This window comes from Bos taurus, chromosome 26 (genome assembly GCF_002263795.3).
Source record: "Bos taurus isolate L1 Dominette 01449 registration number 42190680 breed Hereford chromosome 26, ARS-UCD2.0, whole genome shotgun sequence".
Classification (NCBI taxonomy): domain Eukaryota; kingdom Metazoa; phylum Chordata; class Mammalia; order Artiodactyla; family Bovidae; genus Bos; species Bos taurus.
The window spans coordinates 8639498-8665107 of record NC_037353.1 but is presented as its reverse complement, the minus strand read 5'-3'; the positions used below and the strand labels follow the sequence as shown (position 1 = coordinate 8665107).

At 41.5% G+C, this 25610-nt stretch overlaps 1 protein-coding gene across 3 annotated transcripts in view; it reads left to right on the top strand.

The window, feature by feature from the left end:
- Window positions 1-5388: 5388 nt before the first annotated feature.
- The window catches only part of ASAH2 (N-acylsphingosine amidohydrolase 2), a 64645-nt gene continuing 44423 nt past the window's right edge, over window positions 5389-25610 (top strand). Inside the window, exons 1-7 of one of the 3 annotated variants that reach the window (XM_015460595.3) lie at window positions 5389-5531; window positions 8542-8707; window positions 12430-12647; window positions 14319-14468; window positions 21101-21277; window positions 21545-21672; window positions 22788-22865. In XM_015460595.3, coding sequence (XP_015316081.1) covers window positions 8572-8707; window positions 12430-12647; window positions 14319-14468; window positions 21101-21277; window positions 21545-21672; window positions 22788-22865 — 887 coding nt within the window. In that variant the 5' untranslated portion in view covers window positions 5389-5531; window positions 8542-8571. Of the gene's footprint in view, window positions 5532-8541; window positions 8708-11820; window positions 12648-14318; window positions 14469-21100; window positions 21278-21544; window positions 21673-22787; window positions 22866-25610 lie in introns of those variants that run through there. The other 2 variants (XM_059881972.1, XM_059881971.1) reach the window with 2 other exon arrangements.

The window sequence follows — 25610 nt, the reverse complement described above, 5'->3', positions numbered from 1 at the left end:
GAGATTTATGTGGAAGGAAAAATTACATCAAAGATATTGTCCTTTGTCCCTGAAATCATCATGATAAATGCAACTGTAGCCCGCTTTCCTCCAATCGGCCTTCATAATCTTGTATGGCAAACAGGTCAAATTTGTCACTGCCAAAGGCAGTAGATTCTTATGGGTGGTTTTGGAAAGAGACAAATCATCAGAAAAATTTCCAAATGCTCTGCCAAGGTATATAGCTCCACACTGTTTATCTAATGGTAGAGAAATAGGGAAGTTTGGCAATTTCAATTTTATCTAAATTTTAAAACCCTCTGGAAGTTTTGAAAAATAGCAAAAACCTCCTTCTCCCCAAGGTTGAGTATGTCAAACTCTAATAGGGAGATCTATAGAACCAAGCTTGAGGAATACACCAAGAAAATGACTGTGCTATAAGGTTTTAAAGGTACGGAACCTACCCACTTGGGCATCCACATTCAATTTAATAACTAATTTGCATCATGCTGTAGAGTTAGCGAAGAACTTAAAAGAAAACACCTATATTAATCAGGTGATTTTTGTGTTAGTCTTTATTTTTCACACAAGGAAAATGAAACTTGGATGAAGATCACTGAGAAAAAAGCCTCAATCTTCAGATTCCAAATCACAATCTTTTCCATACCCCCTATGTTTCTGTTTATCTTTTGCCCTTTGTGTTGAAAGTAGGATTGGGGTAAATTTGTGAAGAGGAGCTCTGTAGACTTGGAATAGTGTGTCTACCCTTTTGTCTGAGAAAAGCAGGACTGTCAGTATTGCTGGGAATGTGTGTGAATGTTAAGTTGCTTCTGACTAAGCTAAGTCATGTCTGACTCTTTTATGACCCCATGGACTGTAGCCTGCCAGGCTCCTCTGTGCATGGGGTTTTCCAGGCAAGAATACATAAGTGGGTTGCCATTTCCTCCTCTGGGGAATCTTCCCAACCCAGGGATCGAACCCACATCTCTTATGTCTCCTGCACTGGCAGCCAGGCTCTTTACCACTGGTGCCACCTGAGAAGCCTGGGAACATGCCTGGAAATATGGGTTTGGAAATTCCTGGGGGAAGGAGAGCTATGGTGAGTTCCTCTATCACATGCAGTCTTCCTTCCATTATGGTCAGAGCTGGGACCTCCTTTATAGAACTTGGGCTCCCAACTGAAGGGAATGACATTCCTTAGTTGTGTTTTTAGGTTTAACATATGACAGGTACATAAGGAAATCAATAAACATTCTCTCCAGTTTGGAACAGTGAGAACTCTCTTCTCTCTTCTATTCCTTGTGGTTTGAGGTCGAGATTCAGCTGCAACAAGTGAAAACATCAGTCAGCTGATGATGGGACTGCTTTTGGGTTCAAAGGGATTTTTCAGTCCTTTGTAAAACCCATAACGTGGTAAGGTATCACTATGTCAGCCCTGTGTACTTAAAATTAATCTCTTTGCTAGCATAATGAAAAGTTCACTGTGCCAAACTGCTCATCAATTTTAACTTTAAAAGTGTTCCCAGAGGTGGTTTGGCGTACACAGTGTCCAATGCACATATTCTCCAAAGAGGTCCAATACTCATTCTTGTGAGATTTAGCTTGGATGAGTTCTTTACTGGAGATAACAGAGTCCCCTCCTGTTAGCTAAAGAAGAAAGGACTTTATGAAGGGAGAGAGATCACTTGCAGAATCTTTGTGAAGGTTGAAGACAGAGAATTAAGACCTGAGCTTCTAGGAACATCTCCCCACCCCCGCCACCATCAACTTAAACTGCAGAACTCATCTGGTTAGGGATGGGCTGTCTTGGTCATAGTCATGGAATAAGGAAGCAGCTCAGAGTCATGCTGCCATGCCATAAACTAGTAAGACGGATGTCCCATGCCCTCTCTCCCCAGGTAGCTCAGTTCTGAATCAAGGTCTCACCGAGTGCCTCTGAAAGGCAAAACCTAAACTACATCTGGCATTCAAGGCAAATGAGGATCCAGCCTCTGCACACAGGTGGGCCTAGAAAGGGTGTGGAGTGAAGTTTGCCACAGTAGCTGCTGCAGGGCTTTAAACTGCCTCTCTGCTGTCCACCGGCATGTTAAAGAGCACAGCTGACTTCCCTGCCACTGGTCCTCTCGTCTGTCCTCTCTGTCTATCACCCACCCATTGATCTGAGTTTTGCACTTTTGGTATCGTTTCCTTTTGCAAAACAAAACAAAACAAAAACAAAACCTGATACTGAATGTATTTGAAAGATACAGATTTCAAAGAATATATAATCACATCAGCATTATCTCACTAACATTCTAAATAATAATCCCTTAGTATCACCAAATAGCTAGTTAGTGTTCACATTTTCCCAATTGTCTCATAATTTTGAAAAAGAGTGTGAATCAGGTTCCACGGAGACCACAATCTGGGTGTTATACTAAGTACTTCAGTTCAGTTCAGTTGCTCAGTCATGTCCAATTCTTTGCGACCCCATGAACCGCAGCATGCCAGGCCTCCCTGTCCATCACCAACTCCTGGAGTCCACCCAAACTCATGTCTATTGAGTCGGTGATGCCATCCAACCATCTCATCCTCTGTCGTCCCCTTCTCCTCCTGCTCTCAATCTTTCCCAGCATCAGGGTCTTTTCATGTGAGTCAGCTCTTCGCATCAGGTGGCCAAAGTATTGGAGTTTCAGCTTCAGCATCAGTCCTTCCAATGAACACCCAGGACTAATCTCCTTTAGGATGGACTGGTTGGATCTCCTTGCAGTCCAAGGGACTCTCAAGAGTCTTTTCCAACACCACAGTTCAAAAGCATCAATTCTTCGGCGCTCAGCTTTCTTCACAGTCCAACTCTCACATCCATACATGACCACTAGAAAAACCATAGCCTTGACTAGACGGACCTTTGTTGGCAAAGTAATGTCTCTGCTTTTTAATATGCTGTCTAGGTTGGTCATAACTTTCCTTTTTAAAAGTGAGTTATTCTTCAAGTATTCCAAGAATTAAAGAATGAAAAAGGATGTGACCATTAGCATGGAGCATATGAAATTAGCATGAAACCTTTTAAGGCCCCTACCCCGCAGGCATAAGTAAAATATTAAGAGAATACATAGTGTTAATAACTATTGGTTAATGGTTTAGGAGTTGGGTACTTTTGAAAGTCTCCCTCAGTGTCAGGATGTTAAGAGACAGAGGGCATGGTCAGCTTTGTCATCTGCTGAAGAGGAGTGAACACATAACTTTATCTATCCCCAGAGGCTGCAATGCCAGGGCCAGGGTGGGAGTGCGGTAGACACTTGATGAAAGGCAAGAGGTCTTGTCTGGGAATCTGGAGACCTGGATTCACATCCTAGAATAATTATTATTTAATCATGCTCACTTTTAACCATCCTTACTTGTTCTGGAAGCCCTTTAAACTTTGTGTGTTTCCTCATCTGTAAAATAAGTAGAACATAAGTGAGTGTCTTGGGGTGATGAATTGAAAAGGATAGCCATCCTTATCCAAACAGGATTTGTCTGGCCATTCACAAGGCAGAATACTAGCTACTATGTGATCATGGCTGTGTGGCCATTCAGATGGAAATAAAACACATGTACAAAATATTCACAGTGATTACATTTTCCCCTCACCCAGAGATAGTCTTATTGCTGACTATTGGAGCCCAGTGTCTTGCTGGACACCACAAATCCCCTTGGCCCAACATTTTTCCTTCACTGACTGTGTCACAGTGCTTGGAATCTCCTTGATTCTCACGTCCTTAGTGTTCTGGTATGGGCGTTCAACTGTTGCATGGGAGAAATGATATATTATGCCATGATTATCTTCTAACACCCTGGTTAAAGTGATCTTATCTGACTCCATGGTGGATCATCTTGCTAGACTCAGTGGGAACGATCATGGCATGTTCCATATTATAGAGAGAAAGATGGCTGGAGAGGTCCCGAAGAGACCACATTTTAGATCAAAGGGCCAGTGTAGAGGGCCTCCCCCGTAAGAGGGAAGGATGGGGGAAGGACATGGAATGCCAAGTCACTAGTGGATATGTTGTTTCTGTTCTACCTTGATTGTATTTTGGAGAACTAACCTTCCCTCTTCGGGTGTGGTCTTGTTACATATCCCCCCAGTGGAATATGGGGATGGGGAGGTATGTATATGGACAGGTATATGATCTGAGCTAAGTCAGGCAGATGCTGTCTCTTAGGTACTGAATCCAGACTGGAGCAATCGAAAGACCTAACATAGCGGGCATGGATCCATCTTGATGGCGATGCCCTGAAGAGATGATTCGATAGCTCCTGCCACATAGATCCTTAGAGCTTCCCTCTGGCCTTCCTGAGCCTTCATTTTGAACTTCTTTTGATGCTTTCTGGTAAATTGTTTTCTTTCTCTTTCCCCAGCTATCTATAAGTTAGCTAGATTTGGTCTCAGAATTCTTGGTGTCAAGCAACAAACAAAATAAGCATGAAAAGGTGAAACAAAATCTTATCTAATACTATAGTTTAGCCTTTTCCACTCTGTTGTAGCAAAGAGGTAGCTAAGACACATTACTAAATGCCCCATCTGAAAGCACTTAAATCTAATGTTTCCATAGAACTTTGGTCTCTCTTAAAACTCTGTGTAGAACTTAGCAGCCTATGTGGTCTTCAAATTGCTTCCTGAACAACATGGATTTACCAGGAAAGAAGGAGAACTTTGGTCTGTTTCTTGTCTCTGTCTTTTGTGGGCCATTGATTAACTTCATGCTGTTATATAGGATACATTCTCTGAGATGAGGTAAGACAGATATTTACAAAAAAAGCTACATGGCTTATAGAAAATGCCAAGAACCAAAAAGTTGAAAAAAAACTCACCCATGATCTTCTCACCAGATAATTGCTTCTTAATATTTTTTTGCTATACTTTTTTATAGTCTTTATGATCACACATAAGTATTACACATTTTATATATATTGTATATTTTGCAAAATATTGTAAATATTGTATATTTTACAAAAATGAGGTCATAATGTTTTGAAAATTTAATGATGTGAAAAAAATTAAATGTCTTGAAATTGTTGTAAATGTTGCCTAGTGGAGCCCATAGCCCACACTAAGGTCCGGCATACATTTTCATTCCCTCTTGATAAACTGGTTGAGTGACCAGGGGTAAATAAGTAAATTGGGTACTTTGTGTGTGTGTGTGTGTGTGTGTGTGTGTGTGTGTGTGATCCAGGTTAGAGCTATTGCACAGACCTTGATGGGCTGGAAGAGTTGTGTTGAAATCTGAAATGACCTTCAGCCTGGCAGGCCTTCTGCAGTTCAGTTCCTCAGTATCAGGCTGTGCCAGGGAGAATTGGCTAATAAGCCATTTGTTATCAATACACTAATCTCTTCCAAATACCAAACCCACAAAACTGTGCTAATGAGAACTCTTAACTTGCTTGAACGTGACTGTGAAGATCTTTCCTGGGTAGGTTTCAGAAAGTGCTGAGCAGTCTCAACTGAGCAGCGTTCCAGGGGACGGGGGACGAGATTCTGGGCCACCATTTGCTTTACCAGGACACACAATTTCATCTGAGTGGTTGAGTCGGTAAGAATGCATTTTTTTGGAGGGAGGGATTTTGAATCATTTTGTCTCAGGGATCTTAATTACACCCGGTTTTCTTAGCTTTGGAAACCTTTTTTGCCAAAACACTACTTTTTACCGTTGCAGTCCTGAAAAGTAGGGGACCTCAGGGTGATATGGCAAGTGACATGCTAGTGTATCATTAGTGCCCTACCATTGACCTTGCAGGATTATGCTAGAGTAAGTGGGAAGTATTTGAAAATGTACAGTTCTTTATTTTTAAAAATTTACTTATTTTTTTACTTTTTGTGGCGAGTGGGCTTTCTCAAGTTGCAGTGAGCAGGGGATGCTCTCTAGTTGCAGTGCGCGGCTTCTCATTGCAGTAGCTTCTTGTTGCAGAGCACGGGCCCTAGCGGCATTTGGGCTCAGCAGTTGCGGCTCATGGACGCTAGAGCGCGTGTGGCGCATGCGCTTAGGTGCTGCACAGCATGTATGATCTTCCTGGACCAGGGATCAAACTCATGTCCCCTGGCATTGGCAGGCAGATTTTTTACCGCAGGACCACCACGGGAAGTATAACAGTCCTTTAAAATATAATCACCGGTTCAACTCTCCAAGGCACATTTACCTTTTAAAGAGAGGTATACGGCATTTGCTTTCATGTTTAAATTCAGATTTTAATCATTTTCGAAGGATAGTGGGTTGAAAAAAAAAAAATGGTAATATTGGGTTGGCCAAAACGTTCATTCAGGTTTTTCTATATGAACTTTTTGGCCAACCCAATATGTTGGTGGTAGTTTTGGCAACTAAATAGAGTGGTGAAATACACGAGATATATCACTGTAATCCACGTAAGAAGTAAACTGTAATGTTAAATCAAGTGCCACTGTTGACTTGTGTAAAAGGTCAGTGGTGACAATTAGTTCAGCAGAGCAAAGGTGGAAAAGAAAATCTGTATACACACGGGCATGTACATATTTCATATCATGTCTATTACATAGGCTCTTACCATGTAGCCACATTTCCACATGTGATCTGCATATACATGCATTAGGGTTGAGGGGTCTAGCTGCCTGTCTGGACCATTTTTAATGGCCTTGTTTGTGCTATCTCAGCTAGCAGGAAGGCTCATAGGAACCAAAGCTTTAAGCAAGAACTAGGTTTACAAGGTCTGAAGTCTGCTACTGAAAACAACAGCAACGGACTAGCAAACTTCTTTGAGTTATCAAAATTTGAGTTATCAAAATTTTAGGTGCTCATCTTAGATGTACTTTCTGACTCAGGGCTGAGAGTCAAAGTTGTTTTGCCCTGAATTTGAAGATGTCCCTACCGGTGGTAGTGAGACTGACTGCAGTGGTGATAAATGGTGAGGGATGCCTACCCACAACCAGGAGGTACAAGAAGATGTTTCAAGCTCTTCGTCCACTCCCAGTTCAGCACTACCTCTGAAGTGTTTGCCGTCAGACCGATTAGTAACCTTTAGTCCAAGGGTTGCCAAATCAAATGATGACAAAGACCATATAGATAAGGCTCACTGGTACAGACAGTGGCAGGCTGCAGAAGGGCTGCCCCATCGAAAGGGAACAGCAGCTAATAAGCTTTACAAAACTCTTGGCACACAGGAATGCTGGCTCAGTGTTGCCATATATTATGGAATATTTTGAAAGGAAGCCTGAAAATTCATATTTGTAAATGTAGATTCTATTTTTACAGAATAAATTGTCACCTCTATCTTTCCTCTTGTTGACTAAGTCAAATTGAAACGAAAAATTGGGCCATAATAAACACAGCTGATTGTTGCCAATTTACAGCTCTTGGGGGTAGCACCATCTTACCCAAGGCTTGGGACTCCAGTCCCACCTAACTACACAAGCTTCCTTAAGGTTAAGAAAATAGATTCTGAAGTTCCCACCTTGGTTTTGTGATTCTTGAATACTAGTCTCATACAAACTCTCTTAGGCCAGTGAGGAGCACAGACCCTTTGCTATTTTAGAACCTAATTGATAAATGCTAACATTTAAACACTTACTACATTCCTTGTAACAAAGTATTACTGTGTCATCTCATTTTTATAAAAACTATACGATAGGTACCAAAAGTATCATCGTCACATCCCTATTTCCAGATGGGGAAACTGAGGCTCAGGGTCAGGCATAATTTCCCGGGGTCATCTAGTAAGTGGCAGACGTGAGATTTGAACTCTGACACCAGATCTCACAACCCAATTTGTAACCATATTATACTTTCTCCTGCTGCATTATGTGAATCTGCATAATTCACATATTTATGAAGCTTCTCTAGTCCCTCTGAGTTGTGATGAATTCCAGGCCTAAAATGTCTTCATGAATCAGTAAGGACATTTTCTGCTTTTGTAGCACACAATAGCATTCTCTTTATCCTCATCCTTTGACTTGGGGTTTGCAAAATGTGTGGGATCCTTCCAATCACTGAAGAGAGAAATTTCACAAATGCCTGGCTTTAGATCAGAGATGCCAATCTCCTTTTCCATGTTGTTTTCTATTCGGGTAGAAATCAAAAGTTAAGACAGGAGGTTTAAAGGCCAGGGTTAGGTGTTTCACCTCCTTGTTGACAAGTTATTTAACTGGCCACGAAGCACGGCCCTAACCTCAGCCAGCTTTCTCACAAGTACAAGCCATGTGGGTACATCAGTTATCCTTGTTGGCAGAAATGCTTCAGCCTAGACCAGTATACAGAGAGCAGCACTTCCGTAAATGAAAGCAGTATGATGTATCCTAGGAGTACATATAGGTTTTAGCTTTGGTGTCAATACCAGATGATGGGTGGGGGCTCCCAAGATGAGCACTGTGCTGAAAAGCATTTGGAAACCCCATGTGAATTCATCGCACAGTGCTGTAATTGATTGGTCATGTCTTCCACGAAGACATGGAAGATATGGGACGTGGACCTAGCGGCATTCCTGGCACAATCTGTTCTATGAAAGAGCTAAGATATCTTTGCCTTTGCAGCTTGAAACCTGTGTATTTTGTTTTTCTTTTACCTGTCTCTTTCACAGTTCTCCTTCTGACTCTTTTCCTTGGAAAAAATGGCCAAACGCACCTTTTCCAGCTTTGAAATATTCCTGATTTTCCTCCTTGTGATAACGACAGGGATCACGGTGGCTCTTCTCAGCCTGTTGTTTATCACCAGTGGGACCATTGAAAATCACACAGGCAAGTATCGTGAGTACTCTTAGATGCTGTTCCTAGCCAGTAGGAAATGTCTTCATTGTGGGGAATACCAAGGCAAGAAACAGTGTACTGATACTGCTGATAATAGGGCAGTTCACGGTGTACTTAAGCACCAAGGGATGGTCATCCAACCTTTCCATTAGTTGCTCTTTACACAATGATAGCAATTTTTATCACGTTTACCTTTGCTCCCAAATAGCCAGTGTGGTGTTCTGACATGCACTTATTTGTTTCGCTTTTCCATTGATCTAAGTACAGCTTAGGAGTCTTCAAGGCCCAGTAACTCCTGAGCCTCTTCTTTTTCTCTTTGCCTTCTTTCTGGCATCATCTTCTCCTGGGGGGCAAAAGGAGAAGGAAAGACCTGCTGAATGTCAATTAGTCTGTGAAACTTTAGAGAAGGGATCTTGAACTCAAATGCTGTGAAGGTCAATCAAGTTCCATAAAGGAGGGGAGGTGGCCCACGGTGGGGGCAGGTGTATTTCTGGTGAAGAGGGTCCACAGGCCCTCCTGAGTGCCAACTGTTGTCATGGTGTCACATGGACTCAACTCTCCTGAGTTTTCAGTGAAAGCTAGAAACTGGGGGAGGCAGTTTAGATCCCTTCCAATTTTTTTTAACCTTGGAAACTAATTTAGATTTTGGAAACTATCTAGGCTACATTTACAGGCAATCAGGTCCATAGGCCTTTGATGGTGCCTCTTCTTTGATAGGTTATATACCTAATAAACCTGCAGAGATTTTCCTGCTGAGACAATTGCTTCTCAGCAGGAAAGCTATGACAGACAGACAGTGTGTTGAAAACCGGAGACATTACTCTGCCAACAAAGGTCCATATAGTCAAGGCTCTGGTCTTACCAATGGTCACATATGGTTGTGAAAGCTGGACTGTAAAGAAGGCAGAGCACCAAAAAATTGATGACTTTGAACTGTGGTGCTGGAGAAGACTCCTGAGGGTTCCTTGGGCAACAAGGAGATCAAACCAGTCAATCTTAAGGGCATTCAACCCTAAATACTCATTGGAAGAACTGATGCTGAAGTGCCAGTATTTTGATCATTTGATGCACACAGACAACTTGTTGGAAAAGTTCCTGATGCTGGGAAAGATTGAGGGCAGAGGAGAAGAGGGCATCATAGGATGAGATGGCTGGATGGCATCACTGATGCAATGGACATGAACTCAGGCAAACTTCGGGAGATGGTGAGGGACAGGGAGGCCTCGTATGCCGCAGTCCATGGGGTTGCAAAGAGTCAGACATGACTTGGTGGCTGAACAACAACAACTAATAAACAATACAAAAGACAGGTGGGGATTGAATGCTTTGACCAAAGTAAAGGGTGGGCTTTACAAACAGGCTGCCTCTATCGTTTTGCTAGATTCCAGAGATTGGAATTGACATATAAACACTGCTGTGTATAAAATAGGAAACTAATGAGAACCTACTGTGTAGCACAGGAAACTCTACTCAGTGCTCTGTGGTGACCTAAATAGGCAGGAAATCCAAAACAGAGGGGATATATGTATACATACAGCTGATTCACTTTGCTGTATAGTAGGAACTAACACAACATTATGAAGCAAATGCATTCCAACAAAAGGGGGGAGGGCGGAGAGAGGGCTGTCCTCAGGCCCCCTGGAGAAAGAGGCAGTGTTGTTCAGCTCAGTTTTCTCTTTTGCAGCCTCTTCTCTTTTCCAGTGTGTTCTCTACTTGTCTTCATATTTTAGATTCCCTGAAAACCCAGAGAAACAGAGATCCTCTTTTCTGGCAGTGGACAGAATGAGTTTTATTGCTAGAAATGAAAGAATCCATGGGACTTCACCTAGTTTTCTGTTTCAAAATTAGAGAATCTAGAGTCTGAGGCTCAGAGAGGTAATAGTGAAAATACTAGCCACTGTTTTCATTTAGTGTACAGGTGTGTTTAGTTGCTCAGTCGTGTCCGACTCTTTGCGACCCCATGGACTTTAGCCCGCCAGGCTCCCATGTCCATGGGATTCTCTAAGCAAGAATACTGGAGTGAGTTGTCATTTCCTTCTCCAAGGGCTCTCCCAATCCAGGGATCAAACCCAAATCTCCTGCACTGCAGGCAGATAAAATGAGAAATTTACATAGAATGCTTACCATAGTGGTTGATGGGAAGCAATCCTTTAATAAACAATAACTTCTACAATGAAAATAGTAAGCATTCTATGTAAATTTCTCATTTAATTCCTACAAAACTCCCATAAAGGTAGGTGCTAGCCTTAGTGCCATTTTAGACATCTGAAACTCCGAGATGGAAAATAAGCCGCTTGGCTATGTGACTAGATTTGGCGTTGGCCTGCACCACATTTCTATGTTGGTATCAGTGAGGCAGTAGCGAAGGTGCCTATTTCCTTCCTTGCAATACTTGATGTTTTGTAGAACACTTGGGCTTAGGGGTGGGAAGGCATGGATTCTAACTGCGCTTAAATGTGGATGAAAGAGCAGCTGATTCTGAGTTGGAGGGTGTGATTGGGCACGTGATTCATCATATGCTTTCTGTGGAAACTTGGTTAAATCATTTCTCCGGGTTTCAGTTTCTTTATAAGTAAAATGTAGGTGATTGAATGATGTGATCTCTAAACTTTCTTGAGTTCCAGAATTCTGGAACCCAGAAGAAGTCTGCTGTTAATCTCTTGCCTAAGTACTTTCTGACCACTAATACATGTAACACTGACATGTGTTCCTTTGGCCAACTCTGGCTGTTTTCTGGAGTAGAAACAGACAAAATGAAATATATAAGATGTCTAAATGTGTAAATAAAACTGAGGCTATATGTCAGCCATTGTTCTAAATTTTGACTATGTATTAAGATATTAATTGTCAATAAACCCTAGTAAGTAGGAGATGATTCACGTTACGAGAAAGTTATGTTACTTTTCTTCACAGATGAAAAAAGTTGGGGTAAAATAGATTAAGTCACTTATTCAGCTTGTAAAGGTACAGTTAATTTTCAAACCCCAGTTGTTTCTGACATCTGCCGTTTTAGTCTCCATCCCATTTTGCCTCCCTTATATTGGGGTGTGTGTGTAATGTTAATATAGGGTATATATATTAATGTGCATACCTATGTGGTGATATGAGAACAGTTGACATAAGGTGGGACGGTGTTAGCAAGTATACAATAATCTAAGTTGCCTTAAGAATAAAAGATCTAGGTTGCATTAAGAATAAACATCTAGAGCAGGGTAGAGACAGTTGGGGTTACATTCTGGAGGTAAGGAGTTGAGCTGGATTTGGGTAGGGTGGAAATGAACCCCTGTAAAATGTAGTGGAGATTGACTGGTAAAACAGAGAGGAGTAAGGTCTCTGGATGGAGAGAACATTAGAACCCAGAGGCCGGGTTTAATAGACTGTGTGCCAGGAGCCTGGTGCCTGATTTGTTTGGCTGGAGTAGAAGTGCCAGGTGAGTGAATGAAGGGCTACAGGTTTAACAGGAACAGCCTGAGGGAGAAGTTGAAGGACATTTGTCAGAGACCTTTATTGTTAGGCTGAAACATTTCTGAGCCATGAAAAAGATCCTCCTTGGGATTATGATATAAACCAAGTTCCTGAGATGTGTCTCACAGTGTATCTTGAATGTAAGAGAATATACAGAGATTCTTCCTTAGGAAGCTGAATCTGTGTGTCCTAACTGAGGCCAAGTGTGTGGGTTGAAATGTTGTTTCTTAAATATCTTATTTTGGTTTTTGATTCAGGTTTTCCATCCACCCAGGGCCCTCCAGCTACCCAGAGCCCTCCAGCTACCCAGGGCTCTGCAGCCCCTCAAAACTCAACACCCTCCCGGGGCCCCACAACTACCCAGGCATCTCCAACACCCAGCACCCCAGAGCCTACCCTGTTTCAGAACTTCAGTGGCTACCATATTGGTGTTGGGCGAGCTGACTGCACAGGACAAGTATCAGATATTAATTTGGTAGGTAAATCATGGGATCCTTGAAGAGACTGTGAAACAAATGATTTTATTATTTAATACTCTGCATTTATTCCTAATTGTCATGTCTTAATCTTCTCCATTTGTATTGCCTTCACTGCTATCTAACATTTTGAATATTGTACTATAAGGAAGAGGGACCTTTTACTTAAGCACAACTCCCTTGTAAATTCAACTGGCCCTTTTTTTATGAATGAAAGTGGGCAAACTCTGATACTACAGGGGATGGGCAGGTACCCTAAATGACTGAAGCAGGCCAATACAAGAGAAATGTCTAGTAAATCTGAAGTGTGGGGGGCAACAGAAAGTGGTGGGGACTGTGGTACAACTAGAAAGTCTGAGTGGTTTTAGCGATCATTGCCATGTAAGAGTGTGAAACTAGGGCTGCCTCACCTTACAGTTTTTTAAAGAGAAGCCAGGGCTTCCCTAGAGGCTCAGACAGATTAAGAATCTGCCTGCAAATGTGGGAGACTGGGGTTCGATCCCTGGGTTGGGAAGATACCCTGGAGAAGGAAATGGCTACCCACTCTAGTATTCTTGCCAAGAGAATTCCATGGACAGAGGAGCCTGGCGGGCTACAGTCCATGAGGTCACAAAGAGTCGGACATGACTGAGAGACACAGAGAGAGAGAGAGTGAAAACGCTTCTGGATTGAAAATCTGAGGTTTTAAATCTCTCTGTTGGAGAATGTAAGCAACTCTAGTTAAAACCGGAAATCTGGTGTGATCCAACACTGTGTTAGGCAAGTAAAACCGGTTTCGGGGCCAGGGGTGGCCTGTGGGCTGCTGGCATGCAACCTCCTGGCGGTGACGTTAGACACACACTTCTAGCTACCCTTTCCTAGGGAATCAGAGCATGAGATTTCCTGATAGGATTTTTCCCCCCTCCAACCAAATAATCTTTAGATTCTAGGAAGTATTCCTTGTTGTCTGTTCTGAAAAGTGGCTCTGGAATGTAAACTTTAAATGAGCACTTGCATGAGGGATAAGGCAAGCAGCAGAGCGACCATGCTGAAGACCTGGGTGCAGCTTTTATGGGTACACTTCATGACATGGTGAGAGAAGGGGTTTAAGATTGATGTATTTGGTGGGCTACAACATTGGGAGGGGCAACATTGTAAAAGCCAGGGTGAGGTACCCTCAGTAAAGAAAACTGTGTCCTAAAGAAACCATTTTCTTTAGGAAAAAAAAAAAAAAAAGCCACACACCAGACAACCAAAGTGAAGAGGCCTTCGGTTTTCAGGGTATTCCTGGAAATGTAGGATGATAGTTGAGGAAGTATTTCCTTCGGTAGTCCTTACATAGGCTGGAGAAAAGATCCTGTTTCAAAGAACAGAAAAACCCTGAAAGGTCTCCAGCATTATAACACAATTCCCAAGTCACACCAGCTCCTGCCTTGCCCACAGGCCAGCGAATAACTTCTTCCAACCCGGCCATTGCTTTGCTTCTATCTACACAGAACAGTAAAGACTTTTCTTGTGAGTGTGATGTTGGCTTTACTCTTGAAAACACATATCCTGTCTCACTCAGAGCCACAGTGTCACATGGATTGCTTTGCTTTGCCTACGTAGTCTCTTGTGTGTTTGTGCCTGGCTTCTGGTAGCAGGGGAATGAGAAGAAGTGAAGGGTGGTCTGATGCTCTCTTCCTCTTTAGATGGGCTACGCCAAAACTGGCCAGTATGCACGGGGCATCCTCACGAGGTTGTACAGTCGTGCGTTCATCATGGCGGAGCCGGATGGGTCCAATCGCATAGTGTTTGTCAGCATCGACATAGGCATGGTATCCCAGCGACTCAGGCTGGAGGTAAGTGAGAAAGAGTTGCCGTGGTTTAAAGGTAAAGCCTGCAGGTGAATTTAACTAAGTATCTAAGCTCTCCTGGGTTTCTCACCCAGTGAATTTCCACTATCCTCAGGGTTATAAGCTCTTGACAATCCAGCTGATAATCAAGTGAGGAGGATGAGCCTCATTATTCCATTGTAAGTCAGCTTGGTCAGAACTTGCTTTCCATACTGCTGATGGCTTGTCATCATCATTAATGCCAATATATTTCACAAGCTTATTATGTCCCAGGTTACTTTCCTGTACACTGTAATTTAATCTTCCTTGTTAGAAGTCTGAGAGTGCCAATTAATTATTAACCCTTCCCTCAAGGTTTTAGACAATTGAAAATAGTTGCAAGGAATGAAAGAGAATTCAAATGCAACTCTGAGATGAAATTGGCCATAAATTGCTGAAGCTGGGTGAAAGGCACATTGTACTATTCTGATGTGCCCATGTTTGAAAATGTCCATAATAAAATTTAGAAGAATACAACATTAGCTCTCTTAATCTCTAAACTGTATTGTAGAATATCGCAGGGCCTGTGATTTTCCCCCAATTTAGATCATGTTACCCCACTGTGGGAAAGATGAGCTCAGCAGCAAGGTACCTGGGAGCCCTGGGCAGGCAGCTCGTAAGATGCAAGGGGCAAAGGAAGGAGAGAGAAATGGTGATAGACAGATGGACTTCCAAGTCTGTCTTTCAGCCAATTTCTAGACCCTGATCCAACTGTATTTTCTCCACGGATCAGGACACAGAAAGAAAGTATACTCTCAGTGTCTTCTCACATATTCACAAATGTGAGAAAGAGGAGAGTCTAGAACATCCAGAATGATGGCCATCAAATATCCACTATTCAGTGTCATGTTCTATTAACCTCACCAAATAAACAGTTGCTCCTCTTGTGTGAAAGGGCTGTGTGAAGGAGCCAGGAAGAGGGGTGACGAGAGAGCTTAAAAACATGTCTCCATTGTCACCCACTTATGGGGAGTAGGATGGGAGCCTCTCACATCTGTGGAAACATGCTGAGCAGAGAATGCAGTGATTTTCCAAGCCCTGCACTTACCACAACTATGAGGTGGATCTGTTGTTATCCCCAATTTATAGATAAAGAGACTGAGTCAGAGAAGGTTGAGTAACTTTCCAAAGTTCATGCAGTTAGCAAGTGGTAGAGCTGAATTCTGAACACATATATATGCCTGGTACCAGAGCCTACATTCTTAAAAGGAGGTCATTCTATTATCTTGGAGAGCACTGACTTTTTGCAAGGCACTTTGTTGGTCACTTCAGGGGGCACACAGCTAAATGAATCATAAGCCATGTTGACGAACTCACTACCTAGTCGGGGGATTAAAGGAAGGACTGTACCAGAAATACACAACTAATTTTAATTTATTGGAATAAAGGACAATGGTTTATTATAGTTATCTATTCATGAATAATAAATAGCTCCTCCCAAATAGGGACTTAATGAACATCTGTTGTTTTATCTCATCATTCTGTGGATGAGGAATTCAGAGCTGGCTTAGCTAGGTGGTTCTGAATTAGGGTAGTTGGCAGTCAAGGTGTTGGCAAAGGCTGCAGTCATCTGAAGGTTCAAGCAGGCTAAAAGGTCCACTTTCAGGATGATCCACTCTTGTGGCTACTGACCGTTTCCTCATTGTCCATATCCTCATGACAGAGCAACTGGCCTCCCTTACAGTGAGTAACTCAAAAGAGCAGTGGAAATGACACTTGAATGGGTAGAGTTTTATTTATTTAATATTTGTTGTTATTTATTTGTTTGGCTGCACCGGGTCTTACTTGCAGCATGTGAGATCTAGTTTCCTGATCAGGAATTGAACCCAGGCCCCCTGCATTGGGAGCATGGAGTCTTAGGCCCTGGACCACCTGGGAAGCCCCTGAAAGAGTAGAATTGGTTGATTTGGGGGAGAGAGCTATCAACTCAAGGGGACAGCTTGATTTGTACATGTACAAATCATATACACAGAAACACAGGGAGAAATGCAAATGGAGATATGCCTGGAAGATATGTTGGTCATAATTTGTAGGTCTCTGGAATGCTTGGTTGTTAATGATTCTAGGTGATGGAGATTCTTAGGAAACTTTTGCAAGGAAGTGATGCAAACACAATTCTGCTTTAGGATGATTAATCAGACAGTGATGTTTGAGGTGGGTTGAAATAGACCAGAGCTAGAGGTGAAGACACACATCGGGAGAGTCCTTAAATTAACATCAAGGCTCTACCGATGAGAGTTCAGTTGGGAAAACAGTTACCACACCAGGCATTTCAAACAGGGGATAAGGAATGGGGAGATTTCACAAGGTGTTAGAAGGCTAAAAGAACTGGAAAGGGAAACTAGCACTGCAGGAAGGATTCCCACTTTTCCTGGCAATTCCCCCCTGTATTGTGTAATGCTGGCAGAAAAGTCTTAAGCCAGGGGGACAGCAGTGAGACTATATGGTGCTAGAAAGTCAAATGTTAATGTGATTTGGGGATGAGTTGGCATAAGAACTAACACTTAACATAGTTCCTGTGATAAATCAGGTATTGTTCTAAGTGCTCCATATATATGAATTCATTTAATCCTCAAAAAGACTGTATGAGGGACATACTATTATTCTGTCATTTGACAGATTGGGAAACTGAGTGTTGGGGGACCAAGTAACTTGTCCAAGGCTACACAGCTAGGAACCATCAGAACTGGGATTCAAACACTGATGTCTTCCTGCTCGAGAGTATGGTCATTACCACTGCACTATAATGTTTTTTCTGAAGAATCAAAAACGGTTCTGATTGGGAAATGGTGGGGTCATTAGTGGAAATAAGACTTTGAACTTCTGTCCTCTCCACACTCTACCTTTGGGGGTACAGTATGGAGGGGATGGGGATTTAATGTGTTGGGTTAGAGACCACTATCCAGTCAATAGTTAGCACCATTTAACCATCTCTTCCAATGTTTACTTCCCCCCTGCAATTTGAGACCCAGAAGAAAGACTTTGAAATGAACCCACTTACTTATCCCAAGTTAATCCAAGGGGAAAGTGTGAAAAATAAATCTAACTAGACTAGTGCCATTAAGTTTATTATAACACCCAGTTTTAGTCAGGTTCTCAGTCTCACCTTTAAGAGTGATAACATTTTCAGCACGGAGAAAAGATTAAAGAAAAGATCTCCAAGCAGTGATGCTGGACAGGAAAACAGAATGACTTTTCTAGCTCTTTCTATGTCACGTTTCCAAGAGTGTCAGCAATAGGAAATGGAATGGAAACTGAAGTCAATTGAGCTATAGACATTAATATAACTTTATAGGTCTATGATAAAAATACCCCTCTTTTCATGAAGTAGGAAACATGCTACTTATAATGGTTATTGGCAGGCATTGTTATTAGATGATGGAGTCTTTAATTTTTTTCTTTTTTCCAGAAGTCTCACATGTCTGACTTCATCTCAGAGACTATAGTTTAGGAGAAGATTTCTGTGAGCTGTTTGTAGTCTTTTCATTTTAAAATTCAAGATTCATAATTTCTATGTTTTTAAGAGCTTGATTCTTGCATAGAATGTACTTAATGTACTTAATTCTAAAAATCCTGTTATAGTTCATTAGAAATAAAAATGGGTGGGACATTAGAGCTTTAAAGTTGACTGGCAGTTCTTTCTTTTCCACGATCTTCTTGCCTTGGTTACAGAATTGTAAAAATTTCAGCTTCTATTTTTAATAAAACTTTTATTTTATATTGTGGTGTAGCCAGTTAACAATGTTGTGATAGCTTCAGGTACACAGCAGAGCGACTCGACCATACATATATACTTATCCATTCTCTACTAAACTCTCCTCCCATCCAGGCTGCCACATGACATTGAACAGAGCTCCCTGTGGTTTCTGGTAGGTCTTTCTTGGTTAAACCATTTTAAGTATAGCAGTGTAGAACATCAGCTTTTTAACTTTGCTTAAGCTTTCATGTTGTCCATTCATTGATGATTTCCTCTTCTCCCTACAGACATTTCTTCATGAAGCAGTAATAGCTACTGTGTAAAAGAATTTGTAAGAGTGATGAAGAGTTGGGCTGGAATTAGAATCAAACAGAAAGAATATGGAACCTTACTGGGATGGAGAATGTGGGCTTGTAATGTTGGTCTTTATTGCTGTTCAGTCACTCCGTTGTATCCTACTCTTTGTGACCCCATGGACTGTCCATGGGGTTCTCCTGGCAAGAATACTGGAGTGGTTTGCCATTTCCTTCTCCAGGGAATCTTTCCAGATCAGGGGTTAAAGCTGTGTCTCCTGCATTGGCCCGCAATGCAGATTCTTTATCACTGAGCCACCAAGGAAGCCCAGTATTGGTCTAATTACTTTCAATTTCCTTTGCACATTTTCCTGATATGGTATGGTTGCTTACGTGGATGTGGTAAACCTAGCAATCAGTATTTGAGGCATGGAGAGGTTAAGGAGACGAGATGGTTTGTGATATCTCTTCCTGATTCAATGACCACATGACTAGAATAAGCGTGGTGGAGCTCTTTACCTAAAATAGAAGAAGTTACATTGATGTGTTTATGTAGGATCAGTAGGTAACACACCAGTTGCTGCTGCTTCCTTACATACCCGTGGTGTGCTGGAACCGGCTGGTACCACCTCATGAGGGTTGATTGTTAACTATTTAGAAACTTTGTGAACTGGTGGTTAAACTTTTGGTAGCTTGAAATTCACTATGGTGAGAGTATTTACACCATGGAAATTGGCAGATAATACAAATAAGGGTTTTCTTTTATCTTTCAGAAAAACTGTTTATCAGCATACTACTGCCTATACCATACTCGAAGTGGACAGCACTGCTAATCAAAAAAGGCACTCTTTGGGGTCTTCCCTGGTGGTCCAGTGGTTAAGATTCTGTGCTTCCATTGCAGGGGGCTTGGTTTTGATCCCTGGTCAGTGAACTAAGATCCTACATGCCCCATGACATGCCACCCCCACCCCAAAAGTACTGTTTTTTGCTAAGCCCAGATTTGGATTCAGAATCCTTCTCAGCATACTACTTCTGATAGTAGCCACCCACAAACAGGACTAACTGCACGAGATAAGCAGTATTTGCCAGCTCTGACATAAATGAGTTTTCACTTTTGTCCCTGGTATTAGGTTATAGTATCTTACATTGAGGAAGGTTGCTTTGGGATTGACACTTTTGCTGGAACATTTTAATAATTTTTGACACAAAAAAGTCAAAACATCTTTCACAAACCGCACTGATACCAAGCTTTATATTTCAGATGATTAAAGCAAAATTAGAAATAGGTATTCAGCACTAGTGCAGTATTTTGAAGTCGATTATATTTCAATAAAAAGAGACATTTTAGCCAAAAAAAAAAAAAAAGAGAGAGAGAGAGAGAGAGAAATAGGTACTCGGCAACATCACTAATTTTCTGTTGTTTTCTTGATGTGTGTATATCCTCCAAAGACATTAATTATTTATTATTTCTTTGGATGTTCATTGACTAATTCAATGAACACTTACTGACTCTTTGAATTAGGTATCTACTGCTGTGCAGCAAGTCATCAGAAAACTCAGTAGCTTAAAGTAACAATAATCAGGATTTTGGTGAATGCCTGTGTTAGGTGAGTCTGACTTGTGTGAGAGCCACAGTCACATATCGTTACTTTTGTTATCATGAGGTTTGACTCGAGATATTGGCTGCGACTGCAGGTGTTTGAAGCTTGACTGAGCTGCAGGATCACCTTCTATGGTTGCTCACCAAGTGGCTGGCAAGTTCATGATGGCATGATGATTCCTTTCCCCATGGACCTACCCACAGGGTTGCTGGGGTGTTCTCAGGTCATAGCAGGTGGTCTTCCCCAGACCAAAAGTATAAGTGTTTGTGTCTGGGAATACTGAGTTCTTCATTTTGGGAAATGAGACAGTAAAGGGGCTTTTTCCCCTGTCTGTTCACTGCTCCCAGGGTGCTTGCCCCACCCAACTCTGGCATTCCATGACCATCTTGCTCTCTTTGGTTAAGCCTCTGATGAAAGATAACATCTCTGGAAAGATCTTTCCTCACTAATGCCTATCACATTCTTTTTCCTTACCTAGCAATATTTTTTCTTATCATTTATCACTCTGTAATATAATATTACATGTTTATCTTTCCCTCACTAGAATAAAAACTTTTTCAGGGTAGGGACCTCATATGTCCCTAGTACTTAAAACAGTGTCTGGACAATGAACTGGTGAGATTCCTAAGTCAATAGGGAGACTTGGATCTAGAGTCTGACTCTGCTATTTGTTATATCACTGGGCAACTTATTTTACTTCTGGACACATCAATGTTCTTAGCTAAAAGATAAGATTAAAAACACCTACCTCTTGGTGGTGTTATAAAGATTTTTAAATGGCATGATGTAATACCCAGCATTGTGCTTGCACACGGCAAGAATCTATAAAATGTTAGCAATTGCAATTGTTGATGTCGTTGTTCCTGAGATGATGAACTCAAGCACAGAGTGAAAGGTCTCTTGACGGGGATGTCCGGCGCAGTGATTAGCCTCATCAGAGCTTTTTTCAGGCTAAGCACCTGCGTTATTCCTCTTCTTAGTTCTGATTGTTCTTTTTTTTTCTTCAAGGTCCTGAGCAGGCTGCAGAATAAATACGGCTCCCTGTACAGAAGAGACAATGTTATTCTGAGTGGCACTCATACACACTCGGGTCCAGCAGGATATTTCCAGTACACGACATTTGTAATTGCCAGTGAAGGATTTAGCAATCGAACTTTTGAGTACATGGTCACTGGCATTGTGGAGGTAGGCAAGGGGACTTAGAGGCAACTGTTGTTTAGCAGAGCTTACAGCACCTTAGGAGAGGTCTCTTATGACACAGAGAGTTCCTATAGGATCTTGGATACCAGCCCAGAATGACACCAGCCCTGTGGCTCTCCAGCTTTCATCCCATAGCAGGGATAAGTTGGAGACGAAAGAAATTGTCCACAGGGCCCTTCTATTTATATCAACTAAGTTCTTATGCACACTAGGATTTCTAACTTTACAACTTTTTTCTTTTTTAACCCATAGAGCGTTGAGATAGCACACAAAAATATGAAACCAGGCAAAATCTTTATCAATAAAGGGACTGTGGATGGTGCACAGATCAACCGAAGTCCTACTTCTTACCTTTGGAATCCACAGTCAGAGAGAGCAAGGTGAGGGGTCCACTTATCGGAATGAAATGCATGTGCTTTCCTTTAGGAACTATTAACAAAATCTAAGAACAGTGTTGTTAGTTGATGGATATGGTGAGAGCCTGAAAGAGTATTAAAGCTGAAATAATTTAAAAGCATGTCTATAATCTAAGACAACCAGAAATGAGACTGTAGAAGCATAGAAAAACCTGTGTACGCATCTTCCCACTTTGCTGGCTGTGGGAATTGGATGTGAATGTTTGAAGGACTCTAGGCTTTCAAATCAGGTGCACCTGTGGTCTTGTCTTTATCACTTTGTAGGTGTGTGACCTTTATTGATTTACTTAAACCTTAATTTCTTGGCTCTCAGCTTCTCCATCTATAAAATATAAAAATATGCATAACATATTTGTTCAATTAATGAATAGCTCTTTTTATTACATTATTCAGAAGAAATCATTTTAGTCCAGGGGAATGTAGGAAGATAGATAAGGTAAAAAAATAAAGAAGTTGGCATGAAGAGCAAGCCATGAAACTGGCATAATTGAATGGGACAACTTAAGAAAGGCCATTATTTAAAATTTTTTTAATGTGATAAACTGGGTTTTTGACAGAAGAGAAGTACTTGGTTACTATGGCAGAATAAGATAATATCTCAGTCCAACCTGATATTTTACATTTGTCTACATATTTTTTGATAGATTTCAAAGTTGATTTTTAGAAAATATACTCTGATTTCCCTTCAAAAGACATAAAAGAACACTTGAAGTTGTAGGTCAGGCATGCTTTTGATTTTGCACATTCCCTGCTATTTTTAAGAGATTTCAATAAAATTTTACATGAATAGAAATTTCAAAAACTAATCCTTTCCATGAGAAATAATATATGTCCTATAATATTTCAAAAATGTATATTTCATCTCCAGTTAGCTGACCTATGCCCCTAACTTTGGTCACATTTGCAAACATTTCTTTAGCTAAGAAATAAGACCCTGGATACAGTTCATAGGATTACAGGTGTCAGGGAACCTTGCTTACTGAGAGTCATTTTGTTTTCTGTGTCAGCTTCTGCTTCGTCATACACAAGGGCCAGGCTCTAGCCTAGAACTCACTAAGTTTGTTTATTTTGCTGACTAGGTATTCTTCAAATACAGACAAGGAAATGGTGCTCCTGAAAATGGTAGATCTGAATGGAGAAGAGCTGGGTCTTATCAGGTACTGTTTACTTTTTTAAAAAAAAAATTCTGTTTGGATAAATTTCTTTGTATTACAGAGAGGGGAAAAGGAGACCAGAATATTGGCAGCAGAGGCTAAGAATTGGCTGAGTGTTTGAGTTGGAGCTGGGATCCAGCCATGGGCCCTCGGGTATGGTTCTCAGCATCCTAGGTCTAATAAAAGGATTATATGAATGAAGGATCTGAGTGAAGGAGTTAAGCACAGTGTCTGACATATGATAGACTCATAAATCTAAATGCTAGGGGTTATTACTGTATCAAGATCTCATGTGGAGGTTATTATTACTTTATCAAGAGAATCATAGATAGAGGACAGTGATCTCTTGGAAATGAGAAAACAATCTGACCAACCAGGCAAGTGACTATGAGTTTGAGGTTATTGACCTTTGTTTTTCTAAAAGGAATGTGTGTGTGTGTGTGTGTGTGTTAGTTGCTTAGTCGTGTCCGACTCTTTGCAACCCCATAGACGGCAGCCCACCAGGCCTCTCTATCCATGGGATTCTCCAGGCAAGAACACTGGAGTGGGTTCACATTTCCTTCTCCAAAAGGAACTATAGCAAGAAAGAAAGTGAAGTTGTTCAGTTGTGTCCGACTCTGCGACCCCATGGACTGCAGCCCACCAGGCTCCTCCATCCATGGAGTTTTCCAGGCAAGAGTACTGTGGTGGGTTGCCATTTCCTTCTCCGTCTAAAAGGAATAAGTTAAGTCTAATGCGGTACAATGCCAATTAGTGATGAAAGCAGAACCGAGACCACCCGATGGAAGCAGATGAGGTAAAATTACAGCTTGGCAGAGACTTTAGGCTCCATTTTATATGTAAGAAAAGACATGGATTTTGTTTTCTTTGACAATAAGTCATTTGTATTCCTATGTGATTTGGGTTGCTGTGATTGAACTGGCTAAGGAGTTGCCTGGGTAGGAAACAGTCCCAGACACTTTGTCCAGTGGACTTCCAGATTGATGCACGAATGTCCTAAGGAGGTGGATGATAACACATGGGTGCCAGGGTCAAATGGCTTGGGTTCATTCTGGACTCTCATTCTTGGCAGCTGTGTGACTTTGGTCAAGTTTCTTAACTTCTCTGTGTCTGTTTTCTTACTCTAAAATTGAGGGATAAAATGAGTCCTTAGATATTGATACTAACTTTGTAAAGGAACTAGGGATCTATCAGGGAGGATTATAAACTATCTAGGTGAAAGTTTCTATGTGAGTAAAATTAAGTAACTTGAAAGAAATAAGAGGTGAAGAGAAACATTAAAGATTATGATTAATCAGTTCAGATACTAGGGGTGGCCCTAACTGCATGGAGAACACACAGTGGCAAGGAGTTCATGTTTCCGTCTTAGACACAGGTTTTCAGATTTGAATTCAGGCCCCAGCCCTGCCACTTACTAACCCTGTGTCTTGAGGAAAGTAATTTATCTACTTATACGTCAAACTATCCTGTTTGAAAATGAGACTAGTAATAGTACCTCTTAGGATTATTTGAAGATTAAATGAGATAAAGCATGCAAAACTCTAGTTCTGTGCCTGACATAGAAAGAATTTAATAATTTTAACTGAAAGGTAAGAAGTAAATAACACAGTACCTCTTATGAAAATTCCATTACTGGAATATTGGTGTGCTTGAACTTCTTAGCATTGGAGTTAGTTCTTTGGGGTTAAAGTGAGGTCATTAAAAATTCCCTGATAAAATAAACATTATTATGTGGGTTGATGTAATACAATTCATTCTTTGAGTACAGTTAATTCATCTATTGATTAGTTGCCACCTAGCTTTTAACGCAGTAGTCTTCGTAAATATCAGACATGCAATTATGTTCTTGAGGTATATTGTTATGAATCAAACATAGACCCTATCTTCAAGAGTCTTACAGGCTAGTGGGATGGTTAGGGCTGGAGAAAGAGACAGAGACAGGCAGACAAGTAATCATAATATAAATCAGACGGTTGTCAGTGCTATCACTTGGGAATTTAGAGGTACTGAGCTCTACCTGGGAGCGTAGTGGAAGGCTTCAAAGAGGAAATGACATTTGAACTGGACTTGAAGGAGCCATGGGATTTCTCAGGGGGCCATGAGTATACATTATGAGGCCAGAGTATAGGCTTAGGTTAGGGAGTAGGTGAGAGATGAATCTGGAAAGGTAAGCTACCTCTCGAATTTTGAGCACCTTTTGGGGAATTTGGTTAGGAGACAGTCAGGATAAGAACACGTATGTATGACTGGTGCTGCTAAGCCGCTTCAGTCGTGTCCGACTCTGTGCGACCCCAGAGACGGCAGCCCACCAGGCTCCCCCGTCCCTGGGATTCTCCAGGCAAGAACACTGGAGTGGGTTGCCATTTCCTTCTCCAGTGCATGAAAGTGAAAAGTGAAAGTGAAATCGCTCAGTCGTGTCCGACTCTTAACGACCCAATGGACTGTAGCCTACCAGGCTCCTCCGTCCATGGGATTTGCCAGGCAAGAGTACTGGAGTCGGGTGCCATCACCTTCTCCAGTATGTATGACTAGTTAGATGGAAAATCCCCAAATTTGTTAGAAAAAGATGTCTTTTCCCTTATAGTTTCTACCTAATTCTTGGCTGAATGAGATCACTCACGATTCCCTTTTACTAGTTTCTGAGTCATTGAACAATGCCAAAAGAACACTCAGTGATATTTTGGGGGCCAGGTGTTCTTTGCTTCCTTGCATGTAACTATATAATATATCTGGAAGTCCCAGGGTCAA